General features: G+C 50.9%; 1 protein-coding gene across 4 annotated transcripts in view; it reads right to left on the reverse strand.

Annotated features, from left to right (window-relative positions):
- LOC147116798 (protein scribble homolog) overlaps nucleotides 1–23,035 on the reverse strand; it is a 116,123-nt gene that overhangs the window by 8,573 nt on the left and 84,515 nt on the right. For 2 of the 4 annotated variants that reach the window (XM_085987213.1, XM_085987211.1), the window contains 2 exons: nucleotides 10,252–10,308; nucleotides 6,877–6,957 (listed from right to left, as the gene is read on the reverse strand). In XM_085987213.1, the coding sequence (XP_085843339.1) occupies nucleotides 6,877–6,957; nucleotides 10,252–10,308 (138 nt within the window). Of the gene's footprint in view, nucleotides 1–6,876; nucleotides 6,958–10,251; nucleotides 10,309–17,000; nucleotides 17,138–23,035 lie in introns of those variants that run through there. The other 2 variants (XM_085987212.1, XM_085987214.1) reach the window with 2 other exon arrangements.

Here is a 23,035-nt window from a genome sequence, read left to right on the forward strand (position 1 = left end):
AGTGCGTCGGCCCAGTCCCAGACAGTGCGTCGGCCCAGTCCCAGACAGTGTGTCGGTCCAGCTCAGACAGTGTGTCGGCCCAGTCCCAGACAGTGCGTCGGCCCAGTCCCAGACAGTGTGTCGGTCCAGCTCAGACAGTGTGTCGGCCCAGTCCCAGACAGTGTGTCGGTCCAGCTCAGACAGTGCTGGCCCAGTCCCAGACACTGCGTCTCTCACACTCACGAGTACCTGGACTGTCCCAGCCCCACCAAGCTCCGGTGCTGCTCTCAGCCCAAAGATAAGGCTCCCCAGCACAATCTGACAAGACATATAAACCCCGCCCCCCCCGCAACACCGACTTACCTCAAACACCCCTAGCTACAGGGTCAGTTGTTTCGGGAACGGACGATTTTTCTGCAGCAGTGAGTGGTGGACAAAGCACTGAGTCTCACACAGTCGAGGAGAGCCAGGGAGAGCGTGTCACTCCACAGCACAACACACAATGGTCTGAGGCTGTGCTTCAGTGTTCTGGGCTCCCAATCCCCACACTGACTGGAAACCAGCAGGTGCAGGGATTGGCACTCCGACCTCTCCCCGCCACACCTAAAATAGGCTCGAGGTTGCAGCCAGCATTCCACTCCTCTGACTGGGGAACTATTCCCAAACTCAGCATGCCTGACCCTCTTCAACACAATCGGCTCCTCCACTCCCCCATCCTGCAATCTGCGAGAATTACACAGAATACACAGCACAGAAACAGGCCATTCGGCCCAGCTCATCTGGTGTATACTCCACCCGATTCCTCTCCCATTCCATCTGCCTCATCTCAGCCTTTCACCAGATCTTTCTATTCTCCTTTCTCTCATGTACTCGTCTAGTTTCCTTTTGAAAGCATCTAAGCTATTTGCTTCAACCACGCCCTGTGGCAGCGAGTTTCACATTCTAACCACTCTCTGAGTAAAGAAATGTCCCTTTATTTCACTATTGGATTTATTAGTAACTATCTTGTATTTATGGATCCTAGTTTTTGATTCTCTCACAAGTGGAAACAGTCTCTCCACATCTACCCTGTCCAACCCATTCATAATTTTAAAGACTCTATCAGCTCCCCTGTAAGTCTTTTCTTTTCTAAAGAAAAAAGACCAATCTGTTCAATCTTTCCAGATAGATGTAGTCTCTCAGTTCTGGTACATTTGTGTAAACCTTCTTACATAGAAACATAGAAGATAGGAGCAGGAGTAGGCCATTCGGCCCCTCGAGCCTGCTCCGCCATTCAATGAGATCATGGCTGATCATCCAAATTCAGTACCCTGTCCCTGCCTTCTCCCCATACCCCTTCATCCTTAAGAAATATATCCAACTCCTTCTTGAATATATTTAATGAACTGGCCTCCACCACCTTCTGTGGTAGAGAATTCCACAGGTTCACCACTCTCTGGGTGAAGAAATTCCTCCTCATCTCTGTCCTAAATGGCCTACCCCTTATCCTTAGACTGTGACCCCTGGTTCTGGACTCCCCGACCATCGGGAACATCCTTCCTGCATCAAGTCTGTCTAGTCCTGTTAGAATTTTATAAGTTTCAATGAGATCCCCTCTCATTCTTCTAAACTCCAGCGAGTACAAGCCCAATCGACCCAATCTCTCCTCATACGTCATTCCTGCCATCGCAGGTATAAGTCTGGTGAATCTTCGCTGCACTCCCTCCATGGCAAGAACATCCTTCCTCAGATAAGGCGACCAAAACTGCACACAATACTGAAGATGTGGTCTCACCAAGGCCCTGTACAACTGCAGCAAGACATCCTTGTTCCTGTACTCGAACCCTCTCGCTACGAAGGCCAACATACCATTTGCCTTCTTAACCGCCTGCTGCACCTGCATGCTTACCTTCAGCGACTGGTGCACAAGGACATCCAGGTCTCGTTGCACTTCCCCTTCTCCCAATCTATTGCCGTTCGGATAATAATCTGCTTTCCTGTTTTTGCCACCAAAGTGGATAACCTCTCATTTATCCACATTATACTGCATCTGCCATGTATCTGCCCAGTCACCCAACCTGTCCAAATCATACTGGAGTTTCTCTGCATCCTCCTCACAGCACACATGCCCACCCAGCTTTGTGTCGTCTGCAAACTTGGAGATATTACATCTAGTTCCCTCGTCTAGATCATTAATATATATTGTGAATAGCTGGGGTCCAAGGACCGATCCCTGCGGTACCCCACTAGTCACTGCCCGCCACTCGGAAAAAGACCCATTTATTCCAACTCTTTGCTTCCTGTCTGCCAACCAGTTCTCTATCCAAGTCAGTACCTTACCCCCAATCCCATGTGCCTTAACTTTACACGCTAATCTCTTATGCGGGACTTTATAGAAAGCCTTCTGAAAGTCCAAATACACCACATCCACTGGTTCTCCCTTGTCTATTTTACCAGTTACATCCTCAAAAAATTCCAGTAGATTAGTCAAGCACAATTTACCTTTTGTAAATCCATGTTGACTTTGTCCGATCCTGTCACTGTTTTCCAAGTGCTCTGCTATTACATCTTTTATAATGGACTCTAGCATTTTCCCCACTACCGATGTCAGGCTTACTGGTCTATAATTCCCCATTTTCTCTCTACCACCTTTTTTGAATAGTGGCGTAACATTAGCTACCCTCCAATCCATGGGAACTGTTCCAGAGTCTATAGAATTTTGGAAGATGACCAGCAATGCATCTACTATTTCTAGGGCCACTTCCTTAAGTACCCTAGGATGTAGATTATCAGGCCCTGGGGATTTATCAGCCTTCAATCCCATCAATTTCCCTAACACCATTTCCCTACAAATACTTTCAGTAACTCCCTTTCATCAGACCCTATGTTCCCCGACATCTCTGGGAGGTTATTTGTGTCCTCCTTTGTGAAGGCAGAACCAAAATATGTATTTAATTGGGCTGCCATTTCTTTGTTCCCCATTATAAATTCCCCCGATTCTGACTGCAAGGGACCTAGGCTTGACTTCACCAATCTTTTTCTCTTCACATATCTATAGAAGCTTTTACAGTCAGTTTTTATGTTCCCTGCAAGCTTACTCTCATACTCTATTTTCCCCCTCTTAATTAATCTTTGTCCTTCTTTGTTGAATCCTAAACTGCTCCCAATCCTCAGGTTTGCTGCTTTTTCTGGCCAATTTATATGTCCTCTCCTTGGATCTTATGCTATCTCTAATTTCCCTTGTTAGCCACGGTTGAGTCACCTTTTTAAAAAAAAATTATGCCAAACTGGGATGAACAAATTCTGTAGTTCATCCACGAGATCTTTAAATGTTTGCCATTGCCTATCCACCGTCAACCCTTTGAGTAACATTCCCCAATCAATCCTACCCAACTCGCGCCTCATACCATCGTAGTTTCCTTTATTTAAATTCAGGACCCTAGTCTCCGAGTCAAATACTTCACTCTCCATCTTAATGAAGTATTCGATCATATTATGATCGCTCCGCCCCAAGGGGCCTCGCACAACAAGATTGCCAATTATTCCTTTCTCATTACATAATACCCAGTCTCTAAGATGGCCTGATCTCTAGTTGGTTCCTCGACATATTGGTCCAGGAAACCATCCCGTATACACTCCAGGAGTTCCTCCTCCACAGTATTGTTACTAATTTGGTTTGCCCAATCTATATGAAGATTAAAGTCACCCATGATAACTGCTGTGCCCTTATTGCACGCGTCTCTAATTTCCCGTTTAATGCCATCCCCAACCTCCGCATTACTGTTGGGGGTCTGTATACAACTCCCACTAACGTTTTCTGTCCCTTGGTATTTCTCAGCTCTACCCATACAGATTCTACATCATCAGAGCTAATATCCTTCCTTACAATTGTGTTAATCTCCTCTTTAACCCCACCTCCTTTTCGCCTGTCTTTCCTGAATATTGAATACCCCTGGATGTTGAGTTCCCAGCCCTGGTCACCCTGGAGCCATGTTTCCGTAATCCCAATCATATCATATCTGTTTACATCTATTTGCACAGCTAATTCATCCACCTTATTACGAATGCTCCTCGCATTAAGACACAAAGCCTTCAGGCTTGTTTTTTTAACGCTCTTAGACCTATTAGAATTATTATTTACTGTGGCCATGTTTGATTTAAACCCTTGATTACTCTGACTGCCACTTTTGCTTTTCTCCTTTCTGTCTTTTGCTTCTATCCTTGTTTTCCTTTCCTCTGTCTCCCTGCACAGGTTCCCAGCCCCCTGCCATTTTAGTTTAAACCCTCCCCCACAGCACTAGCAAACACCCCCCCTAGCACCTCGGTCCCAGTCCTGCCCAGGTGCAAACCGTCCGTTTTGTACTTTCTCCAGTGCTTCTATGTCATTTTTATAACTGTGCACAGTACTCGAAGTGTGGCTTGACCAGGGCCCGATACAAATTTAACATAACTTCACTTTTTTTGAATTCTATACCGAGAAATAAATCTTTGTTAGCATATTAATTGCTTTGCTGACCTGTGATGCTGCTTTTAATGATTTGTTCACCTGTATCCCTGGATCCCTTTGCTCTTCTACCCCATTCAGTTTCTTATTTTCTAAAGTGCAAGTGATGTTTCGGTTTCCCTACCAAAGTGCATCACCTCATGTTTAACAATGTTAAAGTTCATTAACTGCCCAGTCTCTAACATTTCTAATGTCTTCTTGTATTATGTTGCATTTTCCCTCAGTGTTAGCTATACCACCCAGTTTAGTATCATCTGCAAATTTTGATAATGAGTTTCTAAGTCCAAATCATTAATGTAAATTATGAACAACACTGGTCCCAGCACTGCTCCTTGTGGAACACCGCTTTCTACCTTCCTCCAATCTGAGTACCGACCCGGTCATAGCACTGTGTGGAAGCGGAAACTCCCTGAACCCCTCAGACACTCCCCGGGTCCCGCAGACACTCCCCGGGTCCCTCAGAGACTCCCTGAACCCCACAGAAACTCTCCGCGTCCCTCAGAGACTCCCTGGGTCCCTCAGCCCTGTGGTAGATGCAGGATGCACTGGAGTGGCATGAGGCAGTACAAAGGCGTGTAGAGGCGTCAAGTGACGCCTCTGCTGTTCTGTCCGTCACACACCTAGTCGTCAGTAACGTTACTACCCGTCCTGACTCAGTGTGTTAGTGCAGTGGCCGTCTAAAGGAAACATCAGCAAACAGGAAAAGGCACTGATACCTAGCGCACCCTTAGCAGATCCGCACTGAGTGCGGAGAGGAGGCAGGCATGCGGAGGGGAGCGCAGAGAGAGGGTTAAAGAAAGACTTGCATGTCTACAGCGCCTTTCACAACCACCGGACATCCCAAAGCGCTTCACAGCCAATGAAGTACTGATCCTGCGACAGTGCAGCGCTCCCTCAGTCCTGCCCCTCCGACAGTGCAGCGCTCCCTCAGTCCTGCCCCTCCGACAGCGCAGCGCTCCCTCAGTACTGCCCCTCCGACAGTGTGGCACTCCCTCAGTCCTGCCCCTCCAACAGTGCAGCGCTCCCTCAGTAGTGACCCTGCAACAGTGCAGCGCTCCCTCAGTCCTGCCCCTCCGACAGCGCAGCACTCCCTCAGTCCTGCCCCTCCAACAGCGCAGCGCTCCCTCAGTAGTGACACTGCAACAGTGCAGCGCTCCCTCAGTACTGCCCCTTCGACAGTGCAGCACTCCCTCAGTCCTGCCCCTCCAACAGTGCAGCGCTCCCTCAGTAGTGACACTGCAACAGTGCAGCGCTCCCTCAGTACTGCCCCTCCGACAGTGCAGCACTCCCTCAGTACTGCCCCGCCGACAGTGTAGCGCTCCCTCGGCACTGACCCGCCGACAGTGCAGCGCTCCCTCGGCACTGACCCTGCGACAGTGCCGCACTCCCTCGGTACTGACCCTGCGACAGTGCAGCGCTCCCTCAGTACTGCCCCTCCGACAGTGCAGCACTCCCTCGGCACTGACCCTGCGACAGTGCAGCGCTCCCTCGGTACTGACCCTGCGACAGTGCGGCGCTCCCTCAGTACCGCCCCTCCGACAGTGCAGCGCTCCCTCGGTACTGACCCTGCGACAGTGCAGCGCTCCCTTGGTACTGACCCTGCGACAGTGCAGCGCTCCCTCGGTACTGACCCTGCGACAGTGCGGCGCTCCCTCAGTAGTGACACTGCAACAGTGCAGCGCTCCCTCAGTACTGCCCCTCCGACAGTGCAGCGCTCCCTCAGTACTGCCCCTTCGACAGTGCAGCGCTCCCTCAGTACTGACCCTCCGACAGTGCGGCGCTCCCTCGGCACTGACCCTGCGACACTCCCTCGGCACTGACCCTGCGACAGTGCAGCGCTCCCTCAGTACTGACCCTGCAACAGTGCGGTGCTCCCTCAGTACCGCCCCTCCGACAGTGCAGCGCTCCCTCAGTACTGCCCCTGCGACAGTGCAGCGCTCCCTCAGTACTGCCCCTGCGACAGTGCAGCGCTCCCTCAGTACTGCCCCTGCGACAGTGCAGCACTCCCTCAGTACTGCACTGGGAGTGTCAGCCTAGATTTTTGTGCTCAAGTATCTGGAATGGGACTTGAACCCACAATCTGCTGACTCAAAGGCGAGGGTGCTACCAACTGAGCCACAGCTGACACACGACTGAGGGCGGAGAGAGGGGCGGGCGGAGATGGGGCGTGGTGGCTGTGTATTTTCCGTGTGGACCGTACTACGAGGGTGGCGAGAGACAGAGCAGTGCATCAGGAGCTGTGTCACCATCGTGTCACGCGGTCTGGTGCTGTTCGTGTCACGGCAGTGACTGCGTGTCTGGTGCTTCTGGTTTTACATTGACTCCTCATACATCACATACTACACTGTAGAACATCACATACTACACTGTAGAACATCACATACTACACTGTAGAACATCACATACACACTTACCCGATTCACCCTCTGTATGCCACTGCTGGGCAAGGCTGCCAGGGTCCTATAATCCATCTTCAGTGGTTCTGTGCTGAAATTCTGTAAACAACAATGGCGACAATGTGAGGACGGATGGAAATACAGAACCTGGGACAGGTTACACACTGAGCACCCCCACCGAGTCATGGCGGCAGGAAACCCAGAGTTCGCAGGGCAAGCCGCATCTTCATCTGTGTTTTACATCAATGACTGAAATCAGTGAGATCCCCACAAACAGAGAGATCTCCAATCCCACCCTCCCCACAGAGAGATCTCCAATCCCACCCTCCCCACAAACAGAGATCTCCAATCCCACCCTCCCCACAAACAGAGAGATCTCCAATCCCACCCTCCCCACGATCCCCCCAAACAGAGCTCTCCAATCCCACCCTCCCCACGATCCCCCCAAACACAGAGCTCTCCAATCCCACCCTCCCCACAGAGAGATCTCCAATCCCACCCTCCCCCCACACTCATAGGGGTCTCCAATCCCACCCATCCCAAGATGTCTCTGTCTCCAACCAATGATATCAGTAATAAGAGTTCAGAAAGAAGATTTTTGATGGAAAAGGCAGGAGAAAGAGACAAATCTAACACGCAGAGCAACTGCCCCCCTCGTCACTCTCACAGTAACCCCACTCCCCGTCACTCACAGTAACCCCACTCCCCTCACTCTCAGTAACCCCACACCCGTCACACTCTCAGTAACCCCACTCCCTGTCACTCTCAGTAACCCCACTCCCCGTCACTCTCAGTAACCCCACTCCCCGTCACTCTCAGTAACCCCACTCCCCATCTCACAGTAACCCCACTCCCCGTCACTCTCACAGTAACCCCACTCCCTGTCACTCTCACAGTAACCCCACTCCCCGTCACTCTCAGTAACCCCACTCCGTCACTCTCACAGTAACCCCACTCCCCGTCACTCTCACAGTAACCCCACTCCCTGTCACTCACAGTAACCCCACTCCCCGTCACTCACAGTAACCCCACTCCCTGTCACTCACAGTAACCCCACTCCCCGTCACTCTCAGTAACCCCACTCCCCGTCACTCACAGTAACCCCACTCCCCGTCACTCACAGTAACCCCACTCCCCATCACTCAGTAACCCCACTCCCCGTCACTCTCACAGTAACCCCACTCCCCGTCACTCTCAGTAACCCCACTCCCCGTCACTCAGTAACCCCACTCCCCGTCACTCTCAGTAACCCCACTCCCCGTCACTCTCTCAGTAACCCCACTCCCCGTCTCAGTAAACCCACTCCCTGTTACTCTCAGTAACCGCACTCCCCGTCACTCTCTCAGTAACCCCACTCCCCGTCTCAGTAACCGCACTCCGTTACTCTCAGTAACCGCACTTCCCGTCACTCTCAGTAACCCCACTCCCCCTCACTCACAGTAACCCCACTCCCCGTCACTCTCAGTAACCCCACTCCCCGTCACTCTCACAGTAACCCCACTCCGTCACTCTCACAGTAACCCCACTCCCTGTCACTCTCACAGTAACCCCACTCCCCGTCACTCTGACAGTAACCCCACTCCCCGTCTCACAGTAACCCCACTCCCCGTCACTCAGTAACCCCACTCCCTGTCACTCTCACAGTAACCCCACTCCCCGTCTCACAGTAACCCCACTCCCCGTCACTCAGTAACCCCACTCCCCGTCACTCTCACAGTAACCCCGCTCCCCGTCACTCTCAGTAACCCCGCTCCCCGTCACTCTCAGTGACCCCGCTCCCCGTCACTCTCAGTGACCCCGCTCCCCGTCACTCTCAGTAACCCCGCTCCCCGTCTCTCAGTGACCCCGCTCCCCGTCACTCAGTAACCCCGCTCCCCGTCACTCTCACAGTAACCCCACTCCCCGTCTCACAGTAACCCCACTCCCGGTCACTCTCACAGTAACCCCATTCCCCGTCACTCTCAGTGACCCCACTCCCCGTCACTCTCAGTGACCCCACTCCCCGTCACTCTCAGTAACCCCACTCCCCGTCACTCTCAGTAACCCCACTCCCCGTCACTCTCAGTAACCCCACTCCCCGTCACTCTCAGTAACCCCACTCCCCGTCACTCTCAGTAACCCCACTCCCCGTCACTCTGTGACCCCACTCCCCGTCACTCTGTGACCCCACTCCCCGTCACTCTGTGACCCCACTCCCCGTCACTCTGTGACCCCACTCCCCGTCACTCTGTGACCCCACTCCCCGTCACTCTGTGACCCCACTCCCCGTCACTCTGTGACCCCACTCCCCGTCACTCTGTCAGTAACCCCACTCCCCGTCTCACAGTAACCCCACTCCCCGTCTCACAGTAATCCCACCTGTCACTCTCTCAGTAACCCCACACCCGTCACACTCTCAGTAACCCCACTCCCCGTCACTCTCAGTAACCCCACTCCCCGTCACTCTCACAGTAACCCCACTCCCCGTCTCACAGTAACCCCACTCCGTCACTCTCAGTAACCCCACTCCCCGTCACTCTCTCAGTAACCCCACTCCCCGTCACTCTCACAGTAACCCCACTCCCCGTCTCACAGTAACCCCACTCCCCGTCACTCTCACAGTAACCCCACTCCCTGTCACTCTCACAGTAACCCCACTCCCTGTCACTCTCTCAGTAACCCCACTCCTCATCACTCTCACAGTAACCCCACTCCTCATCACTCTCACAGTAACCCCACTCATCACTCTCACAGTAACCCCACTCATCACTCTCACAGTAACCCCACTCCCCGTCACTCTGACAGTAACCCTACTTCCCGTCACTGACAGTAACCCCACTTCCCTTCACTCTCAGTAACCCCACTCCCCGTCACTCTCAGAGTAACCACTCTCCCCGTCACTTTCTCAGTAACCCCACTCCCCGTCACTCACAGTAACCCCACTCCCCTTCACTCTCTCAGTAACCCCACTCCCCGTCACTTTCTCAGTAACCCCACTCCCCGTCACTCTCACAGTAACCCCACTCCCCGTCACTCTCACAGTAACCCCACTCCCCGTCACTCTCTCAGTAACCCCACTCCCCGTCACTCTCACAGTAACCCCACTCCCCGTCACTCTGACAGTAACCCCACTCCCCGTCACTTTCACAGTAACCCCACTCCCCGTCACTCTCAGTAACCCCACTCCCCGTCACTCTCACAGTAACCCCACTCCCCGTCACTCTCAGTAACCCCACTCCCCGTCACTGACAGTAACCCCACTTCCCTTCACTCTCAGTAACCCCACTCCCCGTCACTCTCAGAGTAACCACTCTCCCCGTCACTTTCTCAGTAACCCCACTCCCCGTCACTCTCACAGTAACCACTCTCCCCGTCACTCTCACAGTAACCCCACTCCCCCATCATTCTCCTCACCTCTGATTCCTCTTCCAACCGTCGTGTGGCCTCCTCTTGCTCCCTACGCATTCTCTCCTTTCAAAAACAGGGTGAGGACAGAGTTAGAGGCAGAAAGCACAGAGCAGGCAGGATGAGCACAGACACAGCCTGGACCAGTCTCCCCTTCAGCCACAGTTCAGTGACTTTAAAATAGGGGTGCTTTCAACGCAGACAGGGAGTGGGATAGGAGGTCGGATCATGCCTCGATGAGAAATGTTTTGCCACTGATGAACAAAAACCTATCGGAACAGGAGGAGGCCATTCAGCCCCTCGCTTTGTTCAATCAGACCATGACTGATCTGGTCTGACGCCATCTACCTTGTTACCCAACGAAAATCTATCGATCTCTGTCTTGAAAACTCCAATTGGCCCCCATCGTCCACAGTCTTTTGGGTGGGGGTGGGAGGGAACGAGTCCCAGATTTCTACTACCCTTTGTGTGAAGAAGTGCTTCCTGATTTCACTCCTGAATGGCCGAGGTCCAATTTGAAGATTGTGCCCCTTGCTCTAGACCCCCTCACCAGAGGAAACCGATTCTCTTGATCCCAGATGGGGTGTGAAGAGAGTTCTGTACAATTGGAGCATCTCTTGCTCTCACTCCAGCCCCCTCGAGATAAAGGCCAGTATTCCATTCACCTTTTTGATCACTTTTTGTACCTGTTCACTAGCTTTTAGTGATTTGCGTACATGGACACCCAAATCGCTCTGCCCTGCCCCCCACCCCCACAGTTCCCAGTCTCTCACCATTAAGAAAATGCTGATTTGTCTACCTGAGCTCCAATGAAGATGACCTCACACTGCTTCCACATTGAACTCCATCTGCCACAGTTTTTCCCACTCACTTAGTCTATGTCCCTTTGTAACTTCCTCGTCCCATTCCCACAAATTACCATGCCTCCTAGCCTAGCGTCATCTGCAAACCTGGATATACAGCTCTCTATTCCTTCATCCAAGTCAGTGATTTACATTGTGAGAAGCGGAGACCCCAGTACAGATCCCTGGGGAACACCACTTGTCACATCCCGCCAATTAGAGAACGTTCCCTATATTCCTACTCTGTCTCCTATCGGCCAACCAATCCATGTTAGGTTACCTCCAATTCTGTGCGCTCCCATTGTTGCTAATAATCTCATGTGCAGAACCTTATCAAATGCCTTCTGGTTGTCCATATTGACAACATCCATAGACACTGCCCTGCCCATCATGCTAGTGAACTCCTCAAAAAATTCAACTCGATTAGTCAGACATGGCCTACACTTCACAAATCCAGGCGGACTCTCTTTTATCAGTTCACACTTGTGCAAGTGCTCAGTCACTCTGTGTTTGATGATAGATTTCAGTCACTTCCCCACAACTGCTGTTAGACTGACAGGTCTGTAGTTTCCTGGTTTCTCTCTTCTTAAATAATACAGTGACATTTGGAATTTTCCAATCCAAGGGCACAATTCCTGAATCTAAAGAGCTTTGGAAAATGAAGACCAACGCACTTGAAATGTTATGACCTGCTTCTTTTAATACCCTGGGGTGGAATCAATCCGGTCCTGGAGTTTTGTCTGAAGTGCCACTATTTTTGCCATGACCTTTTTCTTGTATAAAATCCACTAAGTTCCTCCCCTTGACTTATTTTTCGGTTCCCTTGTCCCGCTGGTATTTTGTCCTCTTCCTCCACTGTGGAAATAGTTGAAGTCCTCACTTAACAAGTGTACCATTTCCTTACTGTCCATTGTAGTCTCGCCTGCATGTCTTTAATGGGCCCACATTCTTCTTTACCACCCCCTTTCTCTCAATATATTTATAAAAACTTTTGCTGTTATCTTTGATATTGTTTGCAAGTTCTTTTCCCAAATTCCCTTTTTGTCCCTCTAACACACTTTGTATCCCGTTGCTGTTTTTCAGCTCTCCCAGTCTGCTGGATCTCCACTTTTCCTTGCATTTGTGGAAGCCTTTTCTTTTTCACTTACTACTGTCTCTTACCTCGTTTGTTGATCATGGTTGCTTAACTGCACAAGTGGAGCTTTTGCCTTTTAGGGATAGGTACTGGTTTTTTGTTTGTGGGTTTATCCATTAACAGTGCAGCCCAGTTTACTGTCATCAATGCAGTTCTAATTTCTTCGCCTTGTTTAAATTTAAAACCTTGTTTTATAGAGTCATAGAGGCACAAAAGGCGGCCACTCGGCCCATCGAGTCCGTGCCGGCTCTCTGTAGAGCAATCCAGTCAGTCCCATTCCCCCGCTCTATCCCCGTAACCCTGCAAGTTTATTTCCCTCAAGTGCCCATCCAGTCTCCCCTTGAAAACACTGAGTGTCTCCGCTTCCACCACTTCCGTCGGCAGCGAGTTCCAGGGCATCACCACTCGGTGTAAAAAAGCTTTTCCTCACGTCCCCCTGTCTCTCTTGCACAAAACCTTAAATCTGTGTCCCCAGTCCTTGTACCATCAACTAGTGGGAACAGCCTTTCCCCGTCTAGACTATCCAAACCCGTCTTGTACACCTCCATCAAATCACCCCCTGACGTAAGAAGACTACGAGGAACTTGGTCTGAGTATTAAACAAGGCTTTAATCAACTGTTTTACAACATGGAGGTGTGGTAAACCACTGTTTGTATTCCACTGTGTACATGCCTGGACATGCCTCGGCTGACTCCTCCCACAGGTCCTAGTATAAAGGTGACTGCTCCCCAGCCCTTGTATCATGGACCGGTCGACCACTCGAGGCAGACCTCCATTCTGTTGTTAATAAAAGCCTTTAGTTACTCTTCTAACTCTCAGTCTTTTATGAGTAATTGATAGCGCATCAATTTTATTAACAACATTTTTATAATGGAGAAGATCCTCACACCAGCATGCCTGGACTTAGATCATCGGGAGGCGGACTCATCCACCAAGTTTACTCACTGGCTTAAGTGTTTCGAAAAATTCCTGACCGCCTCCGAAGCAATCAAATCGGACGAGGACAAACTGGATGTCCTGACCTCCAAAGTGAACCACCGAGTGTACTCGGTCATCCAAGACGCGACCTCGTACGTGGATGCTATCAAGCTCCTCAAGGACCAGTACACGCGCCCAGTGAACGAAGTGTACGCCAGGCACCTCCTGGGGAGTCGTAAACAACAACCTGGGGAATCGACCGTGGAATACCTTCAGGCACTGTCTGTGCTTGGCCGGGCCTGTGGTTGTAAGGATGTAAAGGCCGCCGTGTACACAGAGGAACTTATCCGGGACGCTTTTGTAGCGGGCCACAGATCCAATTACACACGACAGCGACTGTTGGAGCAGAGTAACCTCGACCTCAACAAGGCCTCTGAACTCGCACTATCGTTGGATGCAGCCTACCAGGGCATGGATGCCTACTCCTCTGCACCGTGGACGCCGCGGGGAATGACAGCCTGGGACACGGTAGGACCGCCTCATAGCGCCGTGCCACCCCAGCCACACCCCAACAACGGCCCAACTACCGCAGCAGTGTCCCAAGGCCAGACAGCAGTGCCCCAAGGCCAGAAATGCTACTTCTGTGGCCAGGCAAAACACCCCAGAGCGCGCTGCCCGGCGAAAAACGCGATCTGCTCGGGCTGCGGGAAGAAGGGACACTACGCTAGCGTCTGCAGGGCCAAAGCCACCCCGAACCCCAGCAGCGCCGCGTGTGGGCCATGCGGGCCGCCATTTTGGACCTCCCCGGCCGTGTGCGAATCACCGGTACAGCAGCCATTTTGGACGCCTCCAGCCACATGGGGATCATGGACGCCGCCATCTTGGACGACAGCCGGGACGCAGCAGGCCCCCGACACCGCCTCATCTGATACCCGCAGCGACACACCGACCCCTACGCTGGCATCCGTTACACTGGACCAAGCGAGACCGCACCAACTGGCCAGTTCCACAATGGACATTAAGGTAAATGGTCACGATACAATCTGCCTTTTTGACTCTGGGAGCACGGAGAGCTTCATCCACCCCGACACGGTGCGGCGTTGCTCTCTCCCAGTCCTGCCTGCGCAACAGCGGATTTCTATGGCCTCCGAGTCCCAGTCGGCGGACATCGGCGGCTACTGCGTGGTGACACTCGTAGTAGACGGGACCGTGTACGATCATTTTAAACTTCTGGTCCTGCCTGACCTCTGCGCTGCCGTCCTGCTGGGGTGAGATTTTCAGTGCCACCTTAAAAGTGTTACGATGGCGTACGGTGGACCCCTACCCCCACTCACAGTCCGCAGCCAGCAGCTTCCAAATTGCCCGCCGCGCACCAGGTGCAACCTCTCCACACTCAGAGTCACCCCCCCACCACTGTTTGCTAACCTCACCCCCGACTGTAAGCCCATCGCCACAAAGAGCAGGCGATACAGTGCCGGGGACAGGGTTTTCATTAAAACCGAAGTGGAGCGGCTCCTGAAAGAAGGGATTATTGAGGGCAGCACCAGCCCCTGGCGAGCCCAGGTTGTGGTCGTTAAGACCAGCGAGAAGCAGCGCCTGGTCATCGACTACAGCCAGACAATAAATCGCTACACCCTGCTGGACGCCTACCCACTCCCCCGTATAGCTGATATGGTCAACCAGATCGCGCAGTACCGCGTCTTCTCGACCATTGACCTGAAATCAGCGTACCACCAGCTCCCCATCCGCCCTGAGGACCGCCAGTACACTGCCTTTGAGGCAAACGGCCGCCTCTATCACTTCCTTAGGGTTCCCTTTGGCGTCACCAACGGGGTCTCCATCTTCCAAAGGGAGATGGACCGGATGGTAGATCAAAATGCGTTGCAGGCCACTTTCCCATATCTGGACAATGTGACCATCTGCGGCCGTGACTTGCAGGACCATGACGCAAACCTCGAAAAATTCCTCCGCACCGCCCAACTCCTAAACCTGACATATAACAAGGAGAAGTGCATATTCCGCACAAACCGCCTCGCCATCCTTGGCTGTGTTGTGGAACACGGAGTCATCGGCCCCGACCCCGACCGGATGCGTCCCCTTATGGAACTTCCACTGCCCCACTGCCTCAAGGCCCTGAAGAGGTGCCTAGGGTTTTTCTCCTATTACGCCCAGTGGGTCCCCTACTATGCGGACAAGGCCCGTCCGCTGATCAAGTCCACCTCTTTTCCCTTGACGGCAGAGGCCCGCTTAGCCTTCCACCGTATCAAGGAGGACATTGCCAAAGCCACCATGCACGCAGTGGACGAATCCATCCCCTTCCAGGTGGAAAGCGACGCGTCCGACTTTGCCCTGGCCGCTACCCTCAATCAGGCGGGGAGACCCGTGGCCTTCTTTTCACGAACCCTCCAAGGCCCGGAGACCAGACACTCCGCTGTTGAGAAAGAGGCCCAGGCGATTGTGGAGGCTGTGCGTCATTGGAGGCACTACCTGGCCGGAAAACGATTTACCCTGCTCACTGACCAGCGTTCAGTTGCTTTTATGTTTAACAACAAGCAGAGGGGCAAAATCAAAAATGACAAGATCTTGAGGTGGAGAATCGAACTTTCCACCTACAACTACGAGATCTTGTACCGGCCCGGGAAGCTAAATGAACCCCCGGATGCGCTATCGCGTGGCATCTGCGCCAGCGCGCAGATCGATAGACTACGGGTCCTCCACAATGACCTCTGCCACCCGGGGGTCACCAGGTTCTTCCACCTCATCAAGGCCCGCAACCTGCCTTACTCTATTGAGGAGGTCAGGACCATGACCAGGAACTGCCAAGTCTGCGCTGAGTGCAAACCACACTTTTATAGACCAGACAGGGCCCACCTGATAAAAGCCACTCGCCCCTTCGAGCGCCTGAGCGTTGATTTTAAAGGGCCTCTCCCCTCCTCCGACCGCAATGTGTACTTCCTCAATATTATTGATGAGTACTCCCGTTTCCCGTTCACCTTCCCCTGCCCGGACATGACCAGTGCCACGGTCATTAAATGTCTGAACAACCTCTTCACCCTGTTCGGCTTCCCCAGCTATATCCATAGCGACCGGGGCTCATCGTTTATGAGCGACGAACTCCGTCAGTACCTGCTAACTAGGGGTATTGCCACAAGCAGGACCACCAGTTACAACCCCCGGGGGAACGGACAGGTGGAAAGAGAAAATGCGACAGTTTGGAAGGCCGTCCTGCTAGCCTTAAAGTCTAGGGGCCTTCCAACCTCCCGCTGGCAGGATGTGCTCCCCGATGCGCTCCACTCTATTCGGTCACTGCTCTGCACTGCCACTAACGCCACCCCTCATGAGAAAATGTTTGTCTTCCCAAGGAAGTCCACATCAGGGACATCGCTACCGCCATGGCTGACGTCCCCAGGGCCGGTCCTACTGAGAAGACACGTGAGGACCCATAAAACGGACCCCCTGGTCGAGAGGGTCGACCTCCTCCACGCCAACCCCCAGTATGCTTACATCGCATACCCGGACGGGCGGGAGGACACAGTCTCCATAAGAGACCTTGCACCCTCGGGGACCACAGTAACCCACTACCCACTACCACCCCCCCCCACGATCCAATATCCAGCCCCAGCAGACGGCAGGCCTGGGCCCCGCGACCCGCTCGACATCTACGAGGACGACACGCCTGTGCCACAGCCTACGCTGGACTCGACGCCGGAAGTTTCACTACCCCTGCCGTCGCCACGCCGATCACAGCGGCAGACAAGACCTCCGGAGAGACTCCAATACACTAACTTTTAATACACTTCACCCCGCCGGACTCAATTTTAAACAAGGGGTGAATGTGGTAAACCACTGTTTGTATTCCTGTTTGTCCTGTTTGTATTCCACTGTGTACATGCCTGGACATGCCTCAGCTGACTCCTCCCACAGGTCCTAGTATAAAGGTGACTGCTCCCCAGCCCTTGGTATCCTGGACCGGTCGACCACTCGAGGCAGACCTCCATTCTGTTGTTAATAAAAGCCTTTAGTTACTCTTCTAACTCTCAGTCTTTTATGAGTAATTGATAGCGCATCAGGAGGTCTAGTTGTGTCCTTCACTAGTTCCTGTTAAAGAATGTCCTGAGCAAGCTGGGCCCATGCCCGAGTATTTATACTCTCCCTCGACAGCGCCACCAGCAGGCCGCCCAGTATCATTTCATAAGTCTTTTCCACGTGAATGCCAAGATTCATGTCAACCCCTCAACCTCCTTTTCTCAAATGAAAACAAATCCAGCTTCTCCAACCTGTCCTTGCAGCTAAGATCCCCTATCCCCGGAACCATTCTGGTAAATCTCCTCTGCACCCTCTCAAGGGCCTTCATATCCTTCCTAAAGTGTGGTGACCAGAACTGGATGCAATACTCCAGTTGTGACCTAACCAGCACTTTATAAAGGTTGAGCATAACTTCTCTACTTTTGTACTCAATGCCTCTATTTATGAAGCCCAAGATCCCATATGCTTTGTTAACCACTCTCTCAATATGTCCTGCCACCTTCAGGGACCTATGCCCATTAACTCCCAGGTCCCTCTGTCCCTGCACACTCTTTAAAACTGTGCCATTAAGTGTATATTGCCTCTCCCTGTTCCTTCTGCCAAAATGCATCACCTCACACTTCTCTGTATTAAATTCCATCTGCCACTTGTCTGCCCATTCTGCTAGCCTTTCTATGTCCCGTTGCAGTCGATTGATATCATCATCACTGTTTGCCACACCCCCAAGTTTGGTGTCATCGGCAAACTTAGAAATTCTACTCAGTATTCCAATATCCAGGTCATTTATATATATCAAAAAAAGCAGTGGCCCCAGCACTGACCCTTGGGGAACACCACTGTCTACCATCCTCCAGTCTGAAAAACAGCCATTTACCACATAGAAACAAAGAAGATAGGAGCACGAATAGGCCATTCGGCCCCTCGAGCCTGCTCTGCCATTTAATGAGATCATGGCTGATCATCCAAATTCAGTACCCTGTCCCTGCCTTCTCCCCATATCCCTTGATCCCTTTAGCCTTAAGAAATATATTTAACTCTTCCTTTGTGAAGACAGAACCAAAGTATGTATTTAATTGGTCTGCCATTTCTTTGTTCCCCATTATAAATTCCCCTGATTCTGACTGCAAGGGACCTACGCTTGATTTCACCAATCTTTTTCTCTTCACATATCTATAGAAGCATTTACAGTCAGTTTTTATGTTCCCTGAAAGCTTACTCTCATACTCTATTTTCCCCCTCTTAATTAATCCCGTTGTCCTCATTTGTTGTATCCTAAACTGCTCCCAATCCTCAGGTTTGCTGCTTTTTCTGGCCAATTTATATGTCCTCTCCTTGGATCTTATGTTATCCCTAATTTCCCTTGTTAGGCATGGTTGATTCACCTTTTTGTTTTATTTTTATGCCAAACAGGGATGAACAAATTCTGTAGTTCATCCATGCGATCTTTAAATGTCTGCCATTGCCTATCCACCGTCAACCCTTTAAGTAATCTACTTTAAAAAAAACCCAGCTGCTTTTCCCTCTGACAAGAGATTCCAGTCCCTACGACAGAATGGTTTACAGCCAAGCTTGGATTAATGATGCACATCAGGAAGGGGGACTGGTTTCTGCAATAGCTCGGCGTGGGAACAAGTTCCATTACATAGTATTTACAGCACAGAAACAGGAGATTTGGCTCAACTGGTCTATGCCTCCTCCCACCCCTCTTCATCTCACCCTATCAGCATATCCTTCTATTCCTTTCTCTCTCATGTGCTTGTCTAGCCTCCCCTTAAATGAATCTATACTATTTGCCTCAACCACTCACTGTGGTAGTGAGTTCCACATTCTCACCACTCTCTGGGTAAAATGTCAGCCAGTGGCTCAGTTGGTAGCACCCATGCCTCGGAGTCAGAAGGTTGTCGGTTCAAGCCCCACTCCAGAGACTTGAGCACAAAAAACTAGGCTGACACTGCAGCGCAGAGGGAGTGCCGCACTGTCAGAGATGCCGTCTTTCAGACGAGATGTTAAACAGGCCCCATCTACTCTCAGGTGGACGTAAAAGATCCCTTGGTACTATTTTGAAGCGGAGTAGGGGAGTTATCCCTGGTGTCTTGGGGCCAATATTTATCCCTCAATCAACATCACTAAAAAAAACCAGATTATATGATCATTATCACATTGCTGTTGTGGAGCTTGCTGGGTGCAATGGGCTGCCACGTTTCCCACATTACAACAGTGACGACGCTTCAAAAGTACTTCATTGGCTTAAAATGCTTTGGTACGTCCGGTGGTCATAAAAGGCGCTGTAGAAATGAAAGTCTTTCTTTAAGAAGTTTCTCCTGAATTTCCTATTGGATTTATTAGTGACTCTCTTATATCGATGGCCCCTAGTTCTGGTCTCCCCCACAAGTGGAAACATCTTCTCTACGTCTACCCTATCAAACTACATTCCTAATTTTGAAGTCCTCTGTCAGGTCACCCCTCAGCCTTCTCTTGTCGGGGGAAAGGAACCCCAGCCTGTTCAGCCTCTGCTGATATTGGCAGTGTCCTCGGGCACACTCAGGATGACCGCGGTGCGGAGCTTTCTCCATCGGTGATCTGGGAGTGAGGGACAAGCAGCAGGCACCGGAATTCCCATAGCGACCGACACATGCCGACAGGAGCTCATCCAGTAAGATTCCAGATCCTGAGGTGCAGTGATGGGAGCACGGTGCTGGTCTGATGGGATGAAATATCAGAGTGCCAACTCTCTGCTGCTCCCCACCCTCCCTGTGAAGCAGTTGGGAGATTACTGCTGCATTCCTCCCCTACAGACCAGAGTGAGCACGAACAGCAGCTGGCTCCCGACGGCCACATTCCCAGATTCTAATTGAGTCGGAATTCTTCAGAAATGCACGACCTGAACTCGCAGGAATTAGGCAGCTGTGATCACCATGCAAAGGGAACCCTGCCCCTTCAGGCCAACAGCTAAAGACCAGGGCTAAAATCAGCGGAGACATTGGACCACGGGACCCCGTTCCCCCTCTAGGTCTCTTCATAAGAAGCATCGACCGTGGAGAAGGAGCTCAGAATGACTACACCCCACCACACAAATAACGCTAGACCAGCCAGCAGCTCACAGACACATCCCGCCATTTCACTGTCACACACAGGAATGATCCAGAGACCGGAGTTCAAATCCCACCACAGCAGCTGGGGAATTTAAATTCAGTTAATTAAATAAATCTGGAATAAAAAGCTAGCATCAGTAATGGTGACCATAAAACTACCGGATTGTTGTAAAAACCCATCTGGTTCACTAATGTCCTTTACAGAAGGAAAATAAGAAGATAAGAAACAGGAGCAGGAGTAGGCCATTCGGCCCCTCGAGCCTGCTCCGCCATTTAATGAGATCATGGCTGATCCGATTTTGGCCTCAACTCCACTTTCCTGCCCACTCCCCATAACCCCTACTGGAATTTTTTGAGGATGTAACTGGTAGAATAGATAAGGGAGAACCAGTAGATGTGGTGTATTTGGACTTTCAGAAGGCTTTCGATAAAGTCCCGCATAAGAGATTAGCGTGTTAAATTAAGGCACATGGGATTGGGGGCAAGGTATTGACTTGGATAGAGAACTGGTTGGCAGACAGGAAGCAAAGAGTTGGAATAAACAGGTCTTTTTCCGAGTGGCAGGCAGTGACTAGTGGGGTAACGCAGGGATCGGTCGTTGGACCCCAGCTATTCACAATATATATTAATGATCTAGATGAGGGAACTCGATGTAATATCTCCAAGTTTGCAGACGACACAAAGCTGGGTGGGTGTGTGTGCTGTGAGGAGGATGCAGAGAAACTCCAGTATGATATGGTCAGGTTGGGTGATTGGGCAGATGCATGGCAGATGCAATATAATAATGTGGATAAATGCGAGGTTATCCACTTTGGTGTCAAAAACAGGAAGGCAGATTATTATCTGAATGGCAATAGATTGGGAGAAGGGGAAGTGCAACGAGACCTGGGTGTCCTTGTGCACCAGTCGCTGAAGGTAAGCATGCAGGTGCAGCAGGCGGTTAAGGCGGCAAATGGTATGTTGGCCTTCATAGCGAGAGGGTTTGAGTACAGGAACAAGGATGTCTTGCTGCAGTTGTACAGGGCCTTGGTGAGACCACATCTTGAGTATTGTGTGCAGTTTTGGTCGCCTTATCTGAGGAAGGATGTTCTTGCCATGGAGGGAGTGCAGCGAAGATTCACCAGGCTGATACCTGGGATGGCAGGAATGACGTATGAGGAGAGATTGGGTCGATTGGGCTTATACTCACTGGAGTTTAGAAGATTGAGAGGGGATCTCATCGAAACCTATAAAATTGTAACAGGACTAGACAGACTAGATGCAGGAAGGATGTTCCCGATGGCTGGGGAGTCAAGAACCAGGGGTCACAGTCTAAGGATAAGGGGTAAGTCATTTAGAACAAAGATGAGGAGGAATTTCTTCACCCAGAGAGTGGTGAACCTGTGGAATTCTCTACCACAGAAGGCAGTAGAGGCCAATTCATTAAATATATTCAAGAAGGAGTTGGATATATTTCTTAAGGCTAAAAGGATCAAGGGATATGGGGAGAAGGCAGGGACAGGGTACTGAATTTGGATGATCAGCCATGATCGCATTGAATGGCAGAGCAGGCTCGAGGGGCTGAATGGCCTACTCCTGCTCCTATCTTCTATGTTTCTATGTAACCCTCGACTCCCCTGTTGCTCAAAAATCTGTCTATCTTCGCCTTGAATATATTCAATGACTCCGCCTCCACAGCTCTCTGGGGTAAAGAATTCCAAAGATTCACGACCCTCTGAGAGAAGAAATTCCTCCTCATCTCCGTCTTAAATGAACGACCCGTTATCCTGAGACTATGCCCCCTCGTTCTAGATTCCCCCCCCCCCAGAGGGGAAACATCCTCCCTGCATCTACCCTGTCCGACCCCCTCAGAATTTTATATGTTTCAATAGGATCACCTCTCATTCTTCTAAACTCCAATGAGTATAGGCCCAACCTGCTCAACCTTTCCTCATAAGACAACCCTTCCATCCCAGGAGTCAACCTCGTGAACCTTCTCTGAACTGCCTCCAATGCAAGTATATCCTTCCTTAAATAAGGTGACCTAAACTGTACACAGTGGACCAGGTGTGGTCTCACCTGCGCCCTGTACAGTTGTAGCAGGACTTCCCTACTTTTATACACTATGCATCTTGCAATAAAGGCCAATATTCCATTTGCCTTCCTACTTACTTGATGCACTTGCATGCCAACTTTTTGTGTTTCATGTACGAGGGCACCCAAATCCCTTTGTACTGCCGCATTCTGTAGTCTTTCTCCATTTAAGTAATATTTTTCTTTTCCATTCTTCCTACCAAAGTGGATAACTTCACATTTTTTCATATTATACTCCATCTGCCAAATTCTTGCCCACTCACTTAACCTCTCTATATCCCTTTGCTGACTTGTTATGTCCTCCTCACAACTTGTTTTCCCAACTATCTTTCTATCATCCGCAAATTTGGCTACAATACACTCGCTTCCTTCATCCAAGTCATTAATATAGATTGTAAATAGTTGAGGCCCCAGCACTGATCCCTGTGGCACCCCATCAGTTTGCCATCCTGAAAATGACCCATTTATCCCAAGTCTCTGTTCATTAGCCAATCCTCTATCCAATCTAATATATTACCCCCAACACCAGGAGCTCTTATCTTGTGCAGTAACCTTTGATGTGGCACCTTATCGAATGCCTTTTGGAAATCCAAATATACTACATCTACTGGTTCCCCTTTATCCACCCTGCTCGTTACCTACTCAAGGAACTCAAATAGATTTGTCAAACACAATTTCCATTTCATAAAACCAAGTTGACTCTGTT

This window comes from Somniosus microcephalus, chromosome 5, assembly GCF_052327205.1.
Source record: "Somniosus microcephalus isolate GS21.2 chromosome 5, FLI_Smic_1.0, whole genome shotgun sequence".
Lineage (NCBI taxonomy): Eukaryota > Metazoa > Chordata > Chondrichthyes > Squaliformes > Somniosidae > Somniosus > Somniosus microcephalus.